The sequence below is a fragment of the Mercenaria mercenaria genome, unplaced genomic scaffold, assembly GCF_021730395.1.
Source record: "Mercenaria mercenaria strain notata unplaced genomic scaffold, MADL_Memer_1 contig_598, whole genome shotgun sequence".
Classification (NCBI taxonomy): Eukaryota; Metazoa; Mollusca; class Bivalvia; order Venerida; family Veneridae; genus Mercenaria; species Mercenaria mercenaria.
The window spans coordinates 47,862-69,028 of record NW_026463480.1 but is presented as its reverse complement, the minus strand read 5'-3'; the positions used below and the strand labels follow the sequence as shown (position 1 = coordinate 69,028).

General features: G+C 34.7%; 2 protein-coding genes across 2 annotated transcripts in view; one reads left to right on the top strand and one right to left on the bottom strand.

Moving 5' to 3' along the window:
• The first annotated feature begins 502 nt into the window (after positions 1-502).
• On the top strand, positions 503-3,816 carry LOC128554656 (uncharacterized). Its single transcript, XM_053535953.1, has 3 exons — positions 503-546; positions 1,507-2,152; positions 2,581-3,816. The coding sequence occupies exons 1-3, from the start codon at positions 503-505 to the stop codon at positions 3,814-3,816; spliced, it is 1,926 nt and encodes a 641-aa protein (XP_053391928.1).
• Positions 3,817-8,803: 4,987 nt separating this feature from the next.
• LOC123531687 (uncharacterized) overlaps positions 8,804-21,167 on the bottom strand; it is a 33,091-nt gene continuing 20,727 nt past the window's right edge. Inside the window, exons 4-16 of the mRNA XM_053535952.1 lie at positions 21,058-21,153; positions 20,552-20,656; positions 18,445-18,538; positions 16,829-17,025; positions 15,811-15,949; positions 14,483-14,705; positions 13,413-13,972; positions 12,767-12,875; positions 12,024-12,247; positions 11,548-11,665; positions 10,235-10,420; positions 9,627-9,663; positions 8,804-9,150 (exon numbers count right to left, since the gene is read on the bottom strand). Of these exons, the coding sequence (XP_053391927.1) occupies positions 8,804-9,150; positions 9,627-9,663; positions 10,235-10,420; positions 11,548-11,665; positions 12,024-12,247; positions 12,767-12,875; positions 13,413-13,972; positions 14,483-14,705; positions 15,811-15,949; positions 16,829-17,025; positions 18,445-18,538; positions 20,552-20,656; positions 21,058-21,153 (2,435 nt within the window). The remainder of the gene's footprint in view (positions 9,151-9,626; positions 9,664-10,234; positions 10,421-11,547; positions 11,666-12,023; positions 12,248-12,766; positions 12,876-13,412; positions 13,973-14,482; positions 14,706-15,810; positions 15,950-16,828; positions 17,026-18,444; positions 18,539-20,551; positions 20,657-21,057; positions 21,154-21,167) is intronic.

The following is a 21,167-nucleotide window of genomic DNA, read 5'->3' as shown; positions in this document are numbered from 1 at the left end:
CTTTGTTTTTGTGCTAGAAAAAAAGAATCAAATAATCATATATTTATACATAAATTTCAATTTCTGAAGTTATAGTTCCCAAACATGATACGTAAATTCGTAGTAAGAAGATATTGTTTACACGTTGTCATGACGCGCTGGGAGTACGGTACTGGATTTTCACTCTCTGGCTTAACAATACGGCGCTGGATATAAGCCGGTATGCAGTTGTTTAAAATGCAATAGCGTTTTTATTTGCCGATCGATTAAATTCAGTTAATTTATTTATTTTTCATAACTTTATATTAGATCAACATAAATCGAACAGTATTTTTATGATCATGAAGGTTTTGTGGACCTAAGAATGGCTAAAGTACTGTTCACCTGCATAAACAATAAATGTTGTTGTATGCTATATTTATTTTAATGTGTTCTGCCTTATTTGTCTATATATGCATTTAAATATGACAACTTTATAGTCTGAGTAGTTTAGTTTTATAAACAAATGCTTTTTAATTCTAGGATGGGTTCAGGGAAGGGGGCACTTAGAATTGACGTTTTCCACCCGTATGTCTGTCAGTCGGCCTGTCCGTCCAATGCCGTGTTGTGCATATCTCAAAAGGTGTTTAACCTAAATTCATCAAACCTCAAATGATTTTTATTCAGCATGTGAAATTGCGTACCTGGTGTTTCAATTGGGATGTCACACAGCCAGACAGGAGTTATGACCCTTGACAACATATGCATTAAAATGCCTAATTGACAGAAGATTATGAAACATTACAGGAATATGATTTAGCATAATGAAGCTGTGTACCTTAGACGAATATTTTTATCAGTCCGGAGTTATGACTCATGGTCTTTGAAAATAATGCATAAAGGGCATACATCTTTGTGTCACATGTATCTCAAAAAGTATTTGACTTAGTTGTTATGACACTTTACAGGATTGTGTTATAAATGTGAAGCTGCATATCTATTGTTGTGTTTTTGTCGTTTCGCTTAGCCAGATTGTCGTTGGCTTAGTGAAAAATACACATAAAGTTCTTCAAAGTTTGTGTTGCATTTATCTTAAAAAAATTCACTAATAATCATGAAACTATGTATGTGTGAATTTGTGCACCTAACATTTGCTAGAATTTCACGCTGCAAAATAAGAGTTGTGGCCCTTGATTTTGTCAAAAATACGCATTAAGGACATAATTTTGTTTTCCGTGTATATCAAAATGTAACATACATACAGTCTAAAACTTGTTGTGCACCAGGTGTTCTGTTTGGGATTGCACTAAGCACGACCAGAGTTATGGTCTTCGACAACTGATTGAAAAATATACTTAAAGAGCTTAAAAGTTTTGTTGCCTATATCATGAAATATTTCACCTAGAATCATGAAACCATGTAGAGTGACGCGAAGTAGGAGCGCTAGTGTCCTATTGACAAATGTTTAGTTAGTAATACCTTTATAAGCAGTATATTAATGCACGTTCTTGTACTTATGTATTTAACTGTTTCTATTTAATGTTTCAGGATGACATCAAGAAGAGACTATCCTTGTGTCTTATGCAACAAACGAACCAAACCGCCTGAGCGCAGATTTATAAATGGACCAGGTTATAAAGGTCTTAGGCGGTATCTCCTCAAGTTTTACTTTATCCAAGTGAATGAAAATGGTGTTACGTGTAACAAATGTAGGGCCATGTACTACAGGGACACTCAAAACAAAGTTCCAAAAAGACAAGTCAATATTGAACCCTCCAATGATGCCATGAAATCTCCGAAGCACATAGCATTACCAATACCATCAGTTGGTGGCAGTCATTCAACCTGTTTCGTGTGCAAGCGTAGAGGACCAAAGTTACTTGTTGTACCACTGTCTGCCCGGAATGAACTGTTCATTGAGAGTAACATTTTAATACCAGCTGGATCAAGATGTTGTCCTGTTCACATAAGTGATGCATCATTTACAAATAATGCATTAACTAGCATTTTTGCACGAGAGATGCAAACAAAAACTGCATTCAACAGAACTGATATAATGAATCTCCTGCAAATACTGAGGAATGATGCCAAAACCAAAGCTGACAAAAGAATTGATTTCGATGGATCTAACATGTGTGCTGGGGACTACAAGAATCTACTAGGCATTGATAAAGACCAATTTGAAAAAAAATCTGTAAAAAGATCCTTTGGAAGCAAGGAATGCAACCAAGAAGAATAATAGCAGACTCGGTTTGATTGAGTCTGTTCATGAGAGGTAATGAAATGTGCAACACCTCTCACGCCCCCTAGCACCGGCTTAAGCGGAACTCTATTACACATATGTTGAGTGGACTCCATGATCCCAAAGGACCAGAAAATATTACAACACTGAATCCAACATTGAAACCCTCTGTTCGTACATAGCGAGTGGGTCTATTAGAGACACAAAACCGGAGTACAAGAACATGCATCGGTATACTGCTTACAAAGTTAAGATCAGGCATGTCTAACAAAATATTGTCAATTGTGTTCAATATGAGCAAAGATGCAATTAAACGTGCGGTAAATACAGCAAGAAATGCACTGAATAAAGATTTTGTTCCTCAACATATTGGTTTTCAGCACATTTCTAGAGAAGAAGTGATAAATAATCATACCCGTCCTCTAGCGCAAACCCTCTTTGGTAATGTTGGAAACAGCACAGCAATTCTGGTAATTGATGGCACATATATCTATATTCAGAAAAGTACTCAGGCATCATTTCAGCGAAGATCATATAGTATGCATAAACATCGTCCTCTAATTAAACCAGTGGTATTTGTGTCTACAACTGGGTACGTAATTTCAGTTCTTGGACCGTATTTGAGTGACTACAAAAATAATGATGCAAATATTCTAAAACATACATTTGAAAACAACATAGAGCAAATTCGATCGTGGTTCGAGGAAGAAGATGTTATTATTGTAGATCGTGGTTTCAGGGACTCGGTAGAATTACTTGAGGATGTGTATGGACTGAAATGTCATATGCCAACGTTCCTAAATAAAGGCCAAAAACAAATGACAACAGAGGATGGAAATGCGTCAAGATTAGTGACGAAAGTACGCTGGGTGGTTGAATCCTTTAATGGGAGATTGAAACAGTGGAAATACTTAGACAGAGTTATTCCCAACACACAGATTCCTTTTGTTGGAGATTATGTTAAGCTGATAGCAGCTATAAGCAACAGGTTTCTTCCTCCACTGAGTGTAGCTAAGGATGCAGACAAGGATATTGAAATGGCCGCAAAAATGTTATATCTGTCTAAACAGAGAAATGAATTACAGGAGAAAGTGGAAAGAGAAGGTCTTGACAGGAAAAATACAGTTTGGAAAGTAATAGGTGATAATGACGGTGAAATTGACGTAAAGGACTTCCCAAGGTTGTCAGAAGAAGAAATAAGGGGTTTAACGGTTGGTGTGTACCAACTCAACATGGCTAAGATATATGCGCAGGAACACTTTGATACACATTGTGGATTTGAGCTTTTTGCGAATAATGACGACCAATACTTTTTGAGAGCTAAATTACAAAGCAGACACACATCATCAAAGATTTACAAAGTTTACATCAAATATAACGAGGCAAGCGTTTGTGCATGGTACTGTACATGCAGACCTGGAGCAAGAGTTGTCGGAATGTGCTCACACTGTACTACCGTAATCTGGTACCTCGGGTATGCCAGATATCAGGACAAACAGTGGCAAGCAAGTAAAAATTGGTTTGACTTCATACAAGATGCTGATAGAAAACTGGATGACGTTGACTCAAGTGATGATGACACTGTATCAAGCCCTGATATTACTGAAGGGGAATAGATTAAAATTTATAGGCATTATATGGACGAATGGGAGGATTTAAGTTACAAATTACGTAATAGATCTAAATGATAAATTGTCACAATTGTTAGATTTTAGTAACATTAAAATGAAAAACAGTAATTTAGGTATGTACTATTATTGTTATAATGCTGCAGTTGACAGTAAACATACGGTTACCATAGTTACGCAATGAAGGTAACATTTAATGAATCATTTAGACACTAAAACAAAATAATAATATATATTAAACTCTTCTGAATTATTAATGTATATGTTATAAAAACCAATGAATTTGTGCAAAATTGCAATTTTTAGGTGTTGGTGTAGAATGGTTGCCATGGTAACCATCTTTCAGGTATTGAAATTAAAGTGAGGTTTTATTGCAAAAAATGTCTTGATCTATTAATCAGGTCATTTTCTTGAAGTTCCGAGATGGGGCAAAAAACAACCATTATAGCCCCCACGCCTTTTCTGCATTGATTTTTCCATAGCACACATGTATAAAGTCTTATTAAAGAGAAATTTTTTTTGTTAAAATTTATCAACCGAGTCTGTATTTAAAAGCTAGATTGTGTCTGTAGGACACAGGGTGTGCATTTTTTTACTATTTCAGGGACCATAACTCTGGAAATAGGGGGCAGACCCAGATAAAAAGTAGTAGGTGCTCAAGTTCATATCATGATAAACACTCATCAATTTATATCAAATATTTTTTGAGCTAGGCGTGTCACAATGTGAAAATGTACATTTTAAACTATTTCAGGGGTCAAAACTCTAGAAATAGGGCGCGGACCCAGATCAAAAAAAGGAGATGCGTAAATTCATATCATGATAAAGACTAAGGCACGGTTTCATGAATCTATATCAAGTACTTTTTGAGCTAGGCGTGTCACAAGGTGAAAATGTGCATTTTTACTATTTCAGGGGCCATAACTCTAGAAATAGGGGGCGGAGCCAGACAAAAAATAGAAGGTGTGCAAGTTCATATCTTTATAAAGACTCATGCAATATTTCATCAATTTATATCAAATACTTCTTGAGCTAGGCGTGTTTCAAGGTGAAAATGTGCATTTTTACTATTTCAGGGGCAGTAACTCTAAAATTAGGGGGCGGAGCCAGATGAAAAACAGAAGGTGCGCAAGTTCTATCATGATAAAGACTCTTGCAAGGTTTCATCAATTTATATCAAATACTTTTAGAGCTAGGCGCGTCACGAACTTCGGACGGACGCACGGACGGATGGACGGCCGGATGCACAGACAAGAGCAAATCTATATGCCCCCGCCACTCATGGGGGCACAATTAAGATAGTAATAGACAATCTGAGGCCATTTCGTAACAACTGCACAATTTTGTAGAGTTGCTTCGAATATTTATTTACCCCACCCACTTTTACCCAGTTTGAGAGTGTACCACTCTTTCAATATTAATCAGAGTATACTGATATACTGTCATTTTTATGTTTATTTAGTTTACAATATCTGCTGAAAATAACACCTTAATACCTCAACCAATAAAAAATGTTTTAGCTTTTAGGTGAAGTTCGTCCATTGAAAATCAGTAAATTTGATTAGAAAACTTTGTGGCTCTGTGCTTAAAAAAGTATTCAGTACAATTTAAAATGCAACATGTTGTGTGAATGTCCATTGCTTAGTTATTTTATCCTGAAAGTTTCAGGTAAAAGTTAGAACCATTTTTAAAAAAATAACAGAAATTGTGTTCCTGGCTGGTCACAGGTCAGATTACCCCACCCACTTTAAACATGAATATCTATAAAAGAAAGTTAAAACTGGAAACAGTTACACTTGTTAATGAAACTTAATATATATAGGTATATTACCACAAAGTATAAATAAAATCAAAAAACATTTTGCGCAGACACCTAACTGGGACCACCCCTTTGTCATATGATATGTGAAACCCAAATTTTATGCAAGGTTTGTTTTTGATTATTTCATAGTTTCAGTACATATGTATGAAAATGCAGATCATCGAAAAACACAAACATGTAGGAAATAGTAAGAATTATTCCAAATAATTATTTTCACAAATTTGATGACTTTTTAAGAAAAACTAACTTTTAAAATTTTTTGTCTTTAGAGAGAACTTTCCTAGTTTATACATGAAAAAAGAAGTCAATACAATATGATACAGATACTTGCTTTGAATATGCTGATTCATATTTATTCAATTTATATACATGGTTTATTTTCAATTATACATGAAGTAAATTAAAGTATATTTGTGTTTGATTACTTGGATATGTTTGAGGAACATGGTAGAAATTGAATATAAATATATAATATTAATGATGTAACTATCTCCTTCAAGGCCTCCTCCTTCTGAAACAGTATCTTCGCATTTTTGCATTTGCTTTCTATGATCTTACTGTTCCATACAAGCTCCATTAACGCTTAGTCTTACGTTTTGAGAAAAAAATCAAACACCAGATCATAGGAAGAAAGAGTTGTTTCACATGAAAACTGAAAGCATATAAACATGTATATTACTCTACGAAGCAAGTGTCAGTATACTGATATAAACATTGAATTCCGGAAAAGAAATGTCTAAAGGGACCCCACTTCCGGACAGTTAAACGTCTTTAAAAACTCACCATTTTCAAAGAAGTGTTACATGTGTTGGTTTTAATGTATTTGCAATAGCGTACGAGTGTTGAAATTTCACATAACTAGGTAGAACACAGTTTTCAGCAATTGTTATTTTTATTTCTTTACAAATGGCATTCATTTTCAAAATGGGACAACTTATTCAAATTATTTTAAGTATCCGTCGGCAGTACGGCAGAACATGAAATGATCAGGTAAAATATTAAGATGTTGTTCGTTTATCGAATATTTCTGTGTTTTGATGCTATAATCATAAAGATTAAAATGCTTTCTCATAAGGAGAAAATAGCACGCCATTTTGCCTGGGCATCTTCAATTTGATAAAGCTATACCGTGTATACACATACATCTACTACTAATGTAAATGCTTAAATAAACATGATTCACCGATCATCCATTACTCAACTAGGTAAACTTTAAATTTTCATCCGCAACCCATTTGACTCCGGGATAATCTAGAGATTATAGGTAGATAACTCAACCTGCTGCTCAACGTTGATCCGCGAGTTATCGAACGATCTGTCCTGCACCTAGATGCCATTAGATGCACGGTGACCCCAACCTTTTTCTTTCCGTTTTGAAGCATTTTTGTGTGTTATTAAAGCTTCAAAATATTTTGAAAATCTTACCGTCACAATTTATATTGTAGATTTAAATACAATTTTTCCATTGAAAATAAAGTGGGTGGGGTAATTATGTCAATATGTATAAATGAAAGAGATCTGTTAGTGACATTTATGCTTATATAATACTGACATTACCTTTTATTCATATTAACCTGTAAGACAAGAAATCCCTATACCATTAAATGGGATATAATATGTTTTTTAAAATACCACAATTTTTTCAATTTTACAAAATTTCAGAAATGCTTAAACAGTGGGTGAAGAAAATGTCATAGGCTATAGAAATTCGGTGACCTGTGTTTTTTCTTCTCTTGTTTTTCTTAGAAACAAATGTTCTTCAAGCTTACAGAGTATGAACAAATTCTAAACTTTAGAAAAAAATTCGCTCCTACATCCTTAAACCGGTTTATGGTGCACCTAACCTCACTCTTACCCCCATCATGTTCCAAAGTCATAGGACTTATCCCAGCCAGATGAAACCCTAACATAACATATGCAAAGGCAACAGAAGGCAAGAAATGTAAAATACAAAAATGCTGTTGTATATATATTATATATGCAATCATTAAGAACCTAAAACGCATTTGCAGAAGAAGAGCAACAACGGAAACACCCTTACGGGCCCGACGACACAGGCCAGAAGACAGAAATCAAGATATCTCAGTCCTGGAGGGATTTAAGAACTAGCGTCTAATTGTAAACGGGCTGAACACCAAACATGCGCTGTGTCTCAAAACCTCTTTTAATAAAAGGATTAGTGACTTTACTAAATACAATTTGAAAATTGCCATGACCAAAAATCTTACGAAGTTTGTAAACCACATCACCATAAAAACGGGTTTTGATATACCTTCTGGCAGAAGTGTCTTCTAGCTGCTATAATTGTATTTTAAAACCAAATCTGAATTACGATAGAAAAAATAGCAAAGTATTTACGTAATTTATAATAACGGTAGCCCTGTTGAAGAAGCTTATTTGTAATATATTGATTACGTTCATTGAAATCCTCAACATGACTACACGTTCTTGCAAACCGAATTAACTGAGAAATATATATCCCATAAGTTGTAGCCTGGGATACATCCCCATCCAAATGGGGGAAATTTACGGTACTAAAATTAAAATCATCCCTTTAGTCATAAGTGTTGTTATGAATAAAAATGTCGTAAATAGAGAGATGTAAATCTAGAAATGAACCAGTAATATCCGAGTCGTTAGTTTTATTTAACTGCAGCTCCCGGGGATAAATAGTATCCATCAACTGAGCAAACAAATTGATTATCCATATTAAGTATATCATCTAGATAGCGTGATGTGCATTTAAATGCAGTAATAATGTCTGCCTGTACCTGTCAGTAAAGCTGTCTTTAAAACACAATCAAATAGTATAAAATGTTTAGAAAAATTCACGAAAGAATCTTGAAGTAAAGGAAGTTGCATTAATTGCGTGAAATATACTAAATACATTTACATATTTTATTTAATTACGTGAACAGTTTTTACTTTTAAATAAGTATTGTAGAGCTGGTCTCTAATGTTAACGTTAAGACCTTTTGTACAAAAGAAACAAGGATAAATATCAAATAGGGAACGCCGCGTTCCAAAAACGCAGCCTCCCCAAAACGAAACTCACGCACACGCACACATGTACACACACACTCACACACACAGGCGTACACGCACACACAAGGACAAAACAAACAAACACAGTGAGGCACCGCCTTGGAACGGTCAGTGGCAAAAATACCACTGTGGAGGCAACATAAGATGTGCATACATGCACAATGCTAATGACATGATCATACCGGTTTTAAATTTATAAGGCAGTGCGGCAAGTTCTATGCCCCTGTATCCAAGTTTCAGTGAAATACTGTACTCTTTATCTGGTTCAAGTCCAACTAAATCAATGGATGTCCCTTCATTGTATACTTTTACATGTCTTATGCTTCCGTCCGAATTAACTATGATGATATCGATATCAGTTCGTCCATAGCAGGATGCTGTTTTAGGCAAGTCCCATACAAGTCGAACTCCTGCGGCAAGATTCTTTTCCACTCGAATGTTTGTAGGTCCAGAATCTAAACAAAAATTCAACTAAACGTATGATGTTTGAACACAAACTATGTTCTGATAACAATTAATTATACTGTAATATATCTTTCGCAGTTTTGTTTTTCACTCTTACCTATCCTGGTCCTTGCATCGATGAAGACTTAAACGAGGTATGATATCACTATCATTATAAACGTACACGATTTCCGATTATCCAAAACAGCAGGATCAAAATGTTAACAATATCAGGATCAAAATGTTATAATGCAAGACACATGAGCCTTATATGTGACTTATTTCAATTGCCCGACCGACTGAGCACATGATTCAAACAATAAAAAACCCTTGTTGCAGTATCAAGACAAACCGTTGCTTTTATCTCAAGTGTCTAAATGTTTACCATTACAGTACTAGGTTTTAAGTATTGACATTTAATGATACACCTTTTGTGAAATTCCTTAAAAGAAGTTTGTTCTTATAATTAAAAGGAGAACATACTCACATTCTTCTAGACCATTCAAATCCGTTAAGCGCGTTATCTGAAAAAGCAATAATTATGATAATGTTACGACGAGAAAGAGAAAAACAAAGGAAAGCAAGTCTTTGCGGATATCCTTTGGTAACATAAAGGCAGACTCGGTCTGATCCACCACTTGTCTGTTTGCGAGAGGCAATGAAATGCACAACAGACCCCATGCCTAAGCAATGACTTAAGCAGAACTCTTCTCTGGACACTGTAACATTAAATGGACACCATGTCCCGAGTGACAAGAAGTAATAAAAACACGAAAATTCTTTCAGTTACATAAAAATTAACGATTGTGGATAAATAATAATTTGAACATAAAATGCAGTTAGACAATTTACTTGCAAACTAGGTAGGTATCTTTATATAGTTATATTTCAAATACTAGCCAGAAAATAACAGGAAGTAGAGGTGATCAACACAAAAATATAGTCACATTAAGTTAACGTTAGAGATGAAGGGTTTAGTAAAATAAACGAAATGACATAAGAAATCTGAAGCTCACTTATACCCATGTGGTCTAACACTTAAACTTGTAAACTGATGATAATTATATTTCAATTATAAATCGTAATTGGCATTACATTTGTTGAAAATTTCTGATAAAGAAGAGCCTGGTTATAGACTTTGACATCGATTCTTGCAGATCTATTTAAGTCTTCCTTCGGCACGAGAAACCAACAATTATCAATATCAAGTGTCTGTGGTACCAGAAAACACGTGTGCAAAACACAGTTACAGACTGGATCCGTTCCACAAGCTCCAGATGCCTGCAATACAAATTGGTTTGGCAGCTCATGGTTAACACGCTACGCTTTCATTCTACATTCTACTTTTATTGCTTACTGCGGGCACAATAGAGTTACGAAAATTAGGCAATGTCCATTAACAATATTTACTAATTTGTATTCGTTTCCTTATTAGTAATATTTTCTATCAATTTTGGCTACACACTAGGAAAATTTATCATTATATTATTGTGACACAACCATTTTGGACGGGCATATTTTTGCTGATTTCGTAGAAATCTTTTTCTATGGAATAATCAACCGAGTATTGATATTTGTTATACATTCCCTCCACCTATCACACCTTCAGTACACAATTTATCATTATTATACCAGATGTTGAGCGCCCTATTCATATGAAATATACGTTCAAGGGCGCTTTACAATTAAACATGTGACATATCGCAGATATGTAGGAAAATCACAAAACATGACATATGCAATCATAAAAGTGAAACTGAAACTGAATAATTTGATTAAATCCTATTTTTATAAATGATATATTCAATGGCGTTGTGCATAATAATAGTAATAGTTATTATAACAACATTAATAATGACAATGATAATAATTTATTCGCTCTTTACAAATAATAACTTGAAATATGAGCTTTAAATGTATTTGATAAATTTTATTTTTTTGTATTAAATCAAAGCAAAGAAAACTACTTATTAATAATTTTAGCGACATGTTTTGGTTGTCATATTTGTAATTTTCATTTATTATTTCACTTTTACGTAATAGTGCAAAACTGCGCTATAATACTTATGAATTTCTAGCAATAATTGATACAAAGTTTCTTTATTATTATGATGTACAAACACAACTGGAAGCCAATACTATTAGGAACGTATTGTTTCTCCAGGATGTTTATCTTTGATCAAAACGCAGCAATTTCAGGTCCCAACGATAGGCGCCAAGCTGAGAAAAGAAATGTATTTACTGAAAAACTGAAATATCTTCAATTTATTCTTAAATACGCTAAACTGTCTTTAAGAACACTGTTGGAATTGCTTTTGTGAATACAATAAAATAAGGCATGGAAAATGTAAAAATAAGGCTACAAAATGTATTAATATTCCCAATGCATATCAAAAATGTCTACTTGCATTATTTTTATTAGCTGGAATGGATCCTTTTCCATGTTCGTCCGTTCTGTTTCCAACAAATAACTTGTATTCTATCCGATGAACACCACTATCGTCATCTGAAGCCTTAAATGTGATTCTGTAAAAACGAGTTTAGAGAAACAATAAAATAAAATTTCCAGTACAAACTGCCGCGCTCACATACCACAGTACCATGTACCAAAAGCCTTAAACAGCGTATGTAAACACAAAGACTGTGTAAAATAAACAGACAACAAAACGAATGACGGAATACAGTGGCGCAAAGCGATGGTCCATTTATTTAGTTATATTATTTCATATATCAAAATACGCACGAAACCTTGAAATTACAAATGCTCTTATACTGTTTATCTTGTTTAAACGTAACTGAGGAAACAATGTCGATTTTTAATAATAAACATTGAATTGGTAAATTTCACGTAATTATAAATATACGAGATATGTCGTTATTGTACCTTGATGTGTGCTTATATGTCCCGTTAACAATATTTTCTTCGACTTTTACATTTGCTACCCTAGGTGGTGTGTTGTCAATGTGTACCTCTGTATAATCTGCTAAAGTATGATTCATGATATCAGTAGCTCGTACCCAAAGGCGTACATGACTTCCATCGTCTAGTTGTTCTCTCATTTCATATTCCTCTGTCAATTCATGAAGTATCCATCCTGTCTTTGGCACCTGTTTTGGCACATATATTTGTATGTATGTATGTTACAAATGAAAGGCATATTCCCATATCTTTCTCTTGGCTAAACATTCAGGCTGAATTATTTATGAATTGTTAATGACTTAAAATGACTTAATAGGTAGAATACACACTCATATTTGTGATAGAAGGTTGGATATTACAGAATATATAAGTGTTAAAAAGTTAAATACCGGAAAAAAGCTTTCATTGTGATTAAAGTATGATGTGCATTAAATGATATGTTACAGTTAGAAAGGGTAAAAACTAATTAATAAAGCTGTTTCCTGGCGGTATGTAAACTTCAAATCAATCAGTGTCGGTAAGGGCGTATCAAGATATTTATATAAACCGGGATGATAAGACTCCTACATGTACATTTGTATAAGGTCTTCAACGACATTATTCTCTAATGGAATTAATCATCTTTAACAGGCAATATTAACACATGACCTATTAACAAACTGTTCAACGAACTGTATATGTGTCATCTCACAAAAATGAAGCCATACCTGTCTATCGTCTGTGAAAACTCGATTTATTTCGAATTTGACAATGCCATGTTTGTTGGAAATAGCCCTGCGAGTTCTCGCACCCTCATTATCTGTCAGGTTAACATACCTGTTTATACAAAACAAAAAGAAGTAATTTTATCAGCAAAAATATAAATATTGGCCATTCTTTAAACAAAACAGTATTAGTGACACGATATAACTACTGCATGATAAATTGTTTGAACATATCTTAAAATTATTATCCTTGTACCATGCTGTCACAAGAAACCAGTGCATTCAGTTATCTACGACAAATCAAATTCCTCCAAATTTGAAAGTATGTTTCATTTGTTTTTACAATTTTCAGATTGCAAAGGTAAAAGTGTTCTTCTTGAGTTTTGTATTTTAATTGTGATTTTTTATCACTCACACGATTTTTTTTCGTGGACTGGCCCATTTATATTTATATATGAACACAATTCAATAACAGGTTTTTTTCGCACTGTTCAAGACTAATAACTAGTGGGTAATGTTGATTATATTTCAGATTTCCTTTGAAACATAATAGGATCTGTAGCCGATAGTTCGAGTAACACTGTAGTTATGAGACAAATGCTGAATGAAAGCATGCATGGAGTACAGCTAGACGTAAAGTAGTACTTACTTTTTGCTTCTAAGAACACCATCATCTTGCAAATCTGCAAATTGTGTTGGATACCCCAGCACTCTGTTCAGCAACTTATCAGTGTCGTAAATCTTGTTGACAAAGTGATTCTCCCAGTTTAAAACGATACGTGTTTTTGTCCCATTTTTAGTAGTCTGCCACATGTAACCCGTTTCCGGTATTGCACTTATTACGTGCATACCACCGTCGCCTATTGATATCTCTGACACATTCATTGGTTTATCCGAAAGAAAACCGGGTTTTGTAAGAATTATAGTCGAATCGTTGTCATATAGAACCAACCTCCGAGCAATCTTCGAATTGTTCGCCTTGTCTGATGCTTGCAGAAGAATTGAATACATTCCAGTTTGAGGAGGGTAATATGTCGGAAAATTTAAAGAAGATGTTCTGTTCGTCTTAAATGTATATATTGGTTTTAGTGGTTCAAGTTCTATAAGATCACCATGTATGTTAGGTTCCAACTTGAAGATCTCAAGGTAGTAGTAACCGATTCCGGACAAAGCGTCCGACCAGCCAACCCAACGAAGTTGAATCGGATTCTAACAAATATGTGTTCGAGTGAAGTGAGCATGTAACAATTTTAGACAGATCTAAACCAAAATGGCCTAAACAGAGATATACATTTACACATGAATATGCATCAGAAATGTAGTGCAAAGTCTAACATGCTATTAAGTTACATATTACACTGATACATACACAGCGGTCATTGATTACAAATTATTTTCCAAACATAAACAAAAACTAAACCATACGTGTTTCAAAAATCGTACATGCCTAAGTGCACAAAATCCAGTTGGCGTATGGAAGGTCGGTGGTTATACCCAGGTGCCCGCTCGTGATTAAATAATGATGGAGGAGTACCTGGGGTCTTCCTCCACCATTAAAGCTTTAAAGTCGCAATAAGACCTATAATTGTGTCGGTGCGACGTTAAACCCAACAAAATAAAAATAAATAACTGCATAAAGGATTATCGAGAAATTAAGAATGCACTTACAACATCAATGAGTAATAAGCCATCGGACTAGTAGTTCAAGACTAAACTTACCTTTGTTATGTCCTCTCCTACATCAATCGGTTTTTCTCCATGATTACATTTGACTCGTGAGTAAGGCTCAGAACAGTGCGTGGGTGCTATGAAATCAAACTTGAACTCCACAGTTTTGTTGGTGGATTGGCCGTTGTATATTTGTTTTGAGTAATACCTATAGTTATCCCTGTCATATAACTGACGATAGCCACCGCTCTTTGTAGAATATGTCACGGTAAAGCTATATACAATGAAAAAAATGCCATTTGATCAATTATAGCAATGCGAATCAGTATATGTAACTAAGTACCTGTCTTGCTTTGAACTCATATTTCTGATTAAAATATATTTTTTTCTATTCAAGGGAAATATTTTAGAATATCTGTCTATCTGAATATATATTTGGCTAAACCGACCACTAATGTCTTTTTTAAACAATAATGGAAATGAATGATAGTAGAAGCAGCAATATACAGACAGCTTAAGGATTACACATATCTAAAATAATATTTTGTCTGAAAGTTACCTCTAGTGCGTTCTCCAAGGAGGACTTTTTCTGGGGATGTGGCTTTTTTTAGTAGATCCTTGTCTTGTTTTTTTTTCACAATTCATTAATCCTTATAAGCATAGTAAAACTGAGTCTGCTAATGTTCTACTTACTTATCTTTTGTGTTTCCAAATGAGATTTATTATTATCGTAACAACAGTCTTAAAATGCCGTATGGCTAACGTAAAATGTATTCCCGTACTTGCACTCTGTGTTGATATAACTACAGGTCGTTTCGGGTTATGGAGTTCATATATTGCAAATTTTAGTTATTTGTAGTTTGGCCTAAATCCATGCTGGGGGCGTGAGAAGCATTAAGCCTTTCGTTATTTCCATGAACAGACTCAATAAAACAAGTCTGCAATTATTTTGCTTGGTTGCTACTTATAGATATAATTGATAAAAGGTTTAATTGATTATTAGACGGTACGTGTTGACTTTGCCACCAACCCTTCCAGAGCGGGTCACATTCTCGATATCTGTGATTTACTTTGTCTATTCTTTTCGAGGCCTTTTAAAAACTCTACATGTATAAATTGTCTCATTTATGGACGGCTGAGGTTGATAATTTGTAAGCTTGGTTTGCCTTTTGTCAAGAGATTTTACCTCTTTAATGAAAACCTTGCTGAATTCAGCTAAAGTCGGAGTTCCCCTTCAATGCACATTCTGACCAAATATTCAAACAAAAGTATTGTCAAGATTATTAAAAGAAATCATAAAACGGCAATGGTACAAGTATATATTTAAACGTAAGCAACCTGCAATAATACTCTGTTGTAAGCATTACCGTCCTACTTACAAATCGTCGTGTTCAATATTAATCTTGTAATTTTCTTCAATGATTTCACATGGGGCTACACTTGTCTTTGGTGACGTGTCAGATAATCCACTGCACTCGTAGTTCTTATCTAAAGCAATGTGTCTTCTGTTGTGATCATCTAAATAAATCAGAAAATCAACAAGTCACGTGCAAATTGGAATGTTTATCGCTAATATTACGATAGCAAGATTGAAACATATCATTGTTGTTGAATATTTTGACAGGTGACACTAGCTTCCTTGTTTTAGTGGAGAAATTAAAGAAACACAATGGCATTTCGTTTAAACTGACTCATTCTTTGTTTGTACTCTTACAGGAGAACGTTTACAATGCATCAACATAAATGAACACAGCTGCATTTCTGCAAGGTAACTGAAATTTAGAAAGCATTGCTCGATTTCAAATTAGGTATTCCTTAAACACGAAGCGGTCATTGAGAAATAACTTGTTCTTATGTTTTTGATTTGACGAGGGACATAAGGCTATTATTAGCATAAAATTCGTACAGTCTTAATAAACATTATAACATACGTGTAAATCAACAACAAGAATAACTGCTGTAACAGTTACTCTGTTTGTATTAATCTCTTCGAATGTAAGAGACGATGTCTGAATATTTAGTATAACAAAAATACCGTAAAGTAGACTATATTTAGGCAACACATCCGCATCTATAAATATTTTACCAACTTAAAAAATATCAAGGTAGTCCTAGAACAGATATCATTCACTGGCAGTAGGAAATATGTCTCTTGGTGAATATTGCATTTCAGCATAAAGAATGAAACTGAGTCGTTATAAAGTGCGAGATGCAAGCTTAACTCTTAAATACCGTCTTTATATTGAATTTACATGATTTTTTTTTTCAAATTTTAATCATTGTATATGCTGACCATTGCATCTGTTAAAGGCTATAGATATATTAAGCTATGAAGCAAACTTAAAAATATATCTACAGACTAATAGCAATTGTTCTGAAATATTTATACGAAACTACCTGGTCTTGGAAACTTCGTGTGTCTGACATGGATACCACTGTAAACTATCCCAAAGCCATGAGAAGAAATGTAAGAGGGTGGTGGTGGCAAGTTTGAAATTTTCGGATAGTGGGACCTCATAGAAAAATTTGCATAATTGAGCAATTCCTGGTTACACCATACTGTATCCGTTTTGTTGCCGTCTGAACATGGCATGCTTAAATAAAATATAGTATACATAATGTGGGCGTAACGGCGAATATAATAGCGTTAGGTTTAACATTAATAACTGATAATAAAAGGTGTTTTGTTAAGCTGTCTCTTCAATTGTCATTATAATTTTACATTACAAAAACTGCGTTCAGCCCCATTTCAAACAAACATAGGAAATGATGAACGGAGAAAAGAAGTTGTTTCAACGGAAGCTTTAAATCTTTATATAATAACAGAAACAAGGCAGTCTGAAAGACAGCTAAATCCCCCGCCACTGCTATGGATAGTGAAAGGGTAAAACCTTTGATTTTAGCTGTGACCTTGACCTTGAACTGACATGGCTGACTCATGAATTCTGCACAACGTCTTGATGAGGTGATCATTTGACCAAAGTTTCATGAAAATCCTTCAAGGGGTTTAGGAGATACAGAGCTGAAACCTTTGACCTTCAGTTGTGACCTTGACCTTGAGCCGACATGGCTGACTCATGAGTTCTTGATGAGGTATTCATTTTTACCAAGTTTGATGAAAATCCTTCAAGGGGTTAAGGATATACAGAGTGGACACCAAATGGAAGGCTCAAACCTTCGACCCTTAGTTGTGACCTTGACCTTGAGCTGGCATGGTTGACTCATAATTTCTGCACATTGTTCTGATGAGGTAATCATTTGACCCAAGTTTTATAAAATTCCTTCAAGGGGTTTAGGAGATATAGAGCGGACACGAAATGGAAGGCTCAAACCTTTGACCTTCAGTTGTGACCTTGACCTTGAGCCGACATGGCTGACTCATAAGTTCTGCACATCGCCTTGATGAGGTGATCGTTTGACCCAAGTTTGATGAAAATCCTTCAACAGGGTTTAGGAGATATAGAGCGGACACAAAATGGAAGGTTCAATCCTTTGACCCTAAGTTGTGACCTTGACCTTGAGCCGGCATGACTTATTCATGGGTTTTGCACATCGTCTTGATGAGGTGATCATTTGACCCAAGTTTTATAAAATTCCTTCAAGGGGTTTAAGAGATATAGAGCGGACACAAAATGGCAGCCTCAAACCTTTGACCTTGAGTTGTGACCTTGACCTTGAACCGACAAGGCTGACTCATGGGTTCTGCACATCGTCTTGATGAGGTGATCATTTGACCCAAGTTTCATGAAAATCCTTCAAGGGGTTTAGGAGATATGGACCGGACACGATTTTGTTACGGACGGACGGAAGAACGGACGCAGACCATTCCTATAATCCCTCCGCCACGGCGGGGGATTAATAAAGATAAAGCATCTCTCTCTCTCCCTCTCTCTCTCTCTGTCTCTCTCTCTCTGTGTGTGTGTGTGTGTGTGTGTGTGTGTGTAAGAACTTTTCTGCAAGTATTCAAGAGAAAACAGTATGGAATTGGTATCAGTTAATATACTGGTGTATACCTGAAATAAAATTGTTGCTTTTGGTCCGTTCGTCGTATTTTTGCCAGTGTGATCTCACATTCAGTAATGACAGGTGGGTTGTTTTCCATCGAAACTTAAAGAAAATAGAAAACACATTTTAGTTACACGTATAACGTTTATACAAAATAGGAGAAAACTACGTACAGATGTTCAATTTAGAAACATAACGTATACAGTAAAACACCACCTGTTCGTGTATCAATGGCTCGAGCATTTCCACTTGCTAGAGCAAATCAAGTGGTCCCCATTCTGTTGCTTTACTATTTACTATGTTTGGATCACTTTTAAGCCTGGAGCACTCGGGCAAATTACTTTCGACCTCGACTCAAGCAATCGATGTTTACTGTAATTTTTGTATGGAGAGGTCATATCTCAGCTCTGTACATGATAGTTATGTGTAATGGCTCATGAGTTATAATGGCTATGGCTATTATTCGGCTGCCATAATTTTGTCACGTATAATAGATATATTAATTTCGTGATTTTTTTTCTGTAATTGTTTTATCATTGCCACAAAGTTGAATGTTTGATTAACATTAAAATTATAACTAAAACCATTCTTTTGATTACATTTGTACCTGCCTTTAATGCAAAATCTCATATGCAACATTGAAAGTATTTTGGGTGAAATAGGAAATAATGTCAACTTGGGGAAGGGCTAAGGCTGACAATGTTTCAGTGAATGATGCTCGCGAAAAGCAATATAATATTTGTTTTTATCACAAAGACAAAATTGAAAAACATTTTTAATGCACAGATTTCACAACATTCTCAGTAATTTATTAATTGGTTCAAGTAATAAAAGGACATTTGCTACGTTAATAATCCATTGCAAATTGTGAATAACTCCCGGTATCTTTGACAGTAAAATCTGTTAAGGCGTACTGACAGTATTTTCAAAGTGCATTTCAAAATTTGATAGAAAAAGTTAAAAATACCATATATTTGTTACATGTATATGGTATTTCTCCGATTGCTGACAATAAAATTGTCCAACGAAAAGCGATGAGATATATATCCACTCTACCGAAAATGAACGGAAGCATTTTAATGCGTTATGGTCACAATGGCATAGCAAAACTATTTGAGAATAATCGAGTTCTAGTTTGTTACAGACATATATTTACATTCGCCTTATTCTTTTCCATTGAAACTTTTGACGTTCATTCCGTATAAACAGCAAAAAGAAAAGCGCGAATGTAACGTCATCGCTGCTTAGTGATAACCGACCGCTGTTTTGACGACGTCCGCGTATAGTCAGGGAGAACGTTCCTTAGATAAAGTCGCAGTTTTTCCGTCTGGTGAACAGAATGGCCGGGAAGCTTATTTTAATGTTAAATGCTACAAACTATATGCAATTTACAATATTATATAGTTTACAAATGGAAAGGAGATATAATGTAAATATAAGAAATGAAACTATTTTTTTTTCGGTTTTCATGTGAAATGAACGACAGAAAAGGATCGACAAATTAAATATGAATCGCTAGCGCGATTCATGGATTTGCCGATCCTATTCTGTCGTTCAGTTTGCATGAACACCGAAAAAAATCCTTTCATTTCTTAAATATATCATTACAGAACTGCTTGTGAAAAAAAATCCCGGTTTCCTTGGTTTCTATGAGTGACATGATAATATGTTAGTATTTTATATCAAAATTAAAGATACTACTTTGCGGAGAACAGGTTAATACTGGTATAGAATCCAGGAACACTGGTTAGGTTAACTGCCCGCCGTTACATGACTGAAATACTGTTTGAAAAACGGCGTTAAACCCCCCCCCCCCCCCCCCCCCCCCCCAAAAAAAAAAGATACTACTTGTAAAATAGTTAGAAAGTCTTATATTTGTTAAATGAAAGCTTTGCATCTGAAATAAAAATTAGGAATAATAGTAAACGTTAGTGTTAGAGAACCTCTATGCATTCTTTATACTGACTTGAAACGGGACTTACCCCGTTCCATCTGGGTTTTTTTATATTAAAAAAAAATGATAAGGGAATCTTGCACAATACGCTCTAAAACACGAGTCCTTAATTTCCGATGGAGAATAAGAATATATCACTATTCAAATCATCTTATACTTACATGAAAGACATCCCCTATTTGAATCATCAAATCCATGAAAACAGTTGCATTGATGCGGGTAACTACATGTTCCAGGATAGCATGGGGCAATATGGGAACACAACACTACAATAACAATAGCACAGGATACGTTTACTTGAATAAGTATTGTGAAAGTTTAAAACATCTACCGGTATATATATCAGTTTTCCTAAATTAACGAGTGACGTTAACTAGGCTGACACTGAAATTGATAAGATATTATTAAATCAAGTTATCTGGGATATCAATTTGAATTTAGTATCATTTAAGAACTAACAGTTTTAAGGCCAAAATATATAAACAGCTAACAAAAATTAAATCATCGAATACGTTCCTCATAATGATAGTTTCATATTTCATATGTTTAAATTTTCTCAATAAGTTTGTGGATACAAACACTTGAAGACTACGTCATCTTGTATTTAACTTGACAGTAATTCTGCAAAGATATTACTTTTGCATACCTTTAATTCAAACTTACTTACCTGTTGTACATTGTTTTCCGGTGAAGGAGGAAGAACAGTTGCAATGGTTAGGACCAATGCATTTGCCACCATATCCGCACGGGTTGTTGCATATGGCTAAGGAAAAGTAA

Bases quoted from the DNA above. Each gene is read 5' to 3' on its own strand.
- LOC128554656 (XM_053535953.1), top strand. From the start codon at position 503: ATGGGTTCAGGGAAGGGGGCACTTAGAATTGACGTTTTCCACCC. The intron at 547-1,506 runs GTATGTCTGTCA...TTAATGTTTCAG, and splicing joins AGAATTGACGTTTTCCACCC to GATGACATCAAGAAGAGACT. The intron at 2,153-2,580 runs GTAAAAAGATCC...ATTGGTTTTCAG, and splicing joins ACCAATTTGAAAAAAAATCT to CACATTTCTAGAGAAGAAGT.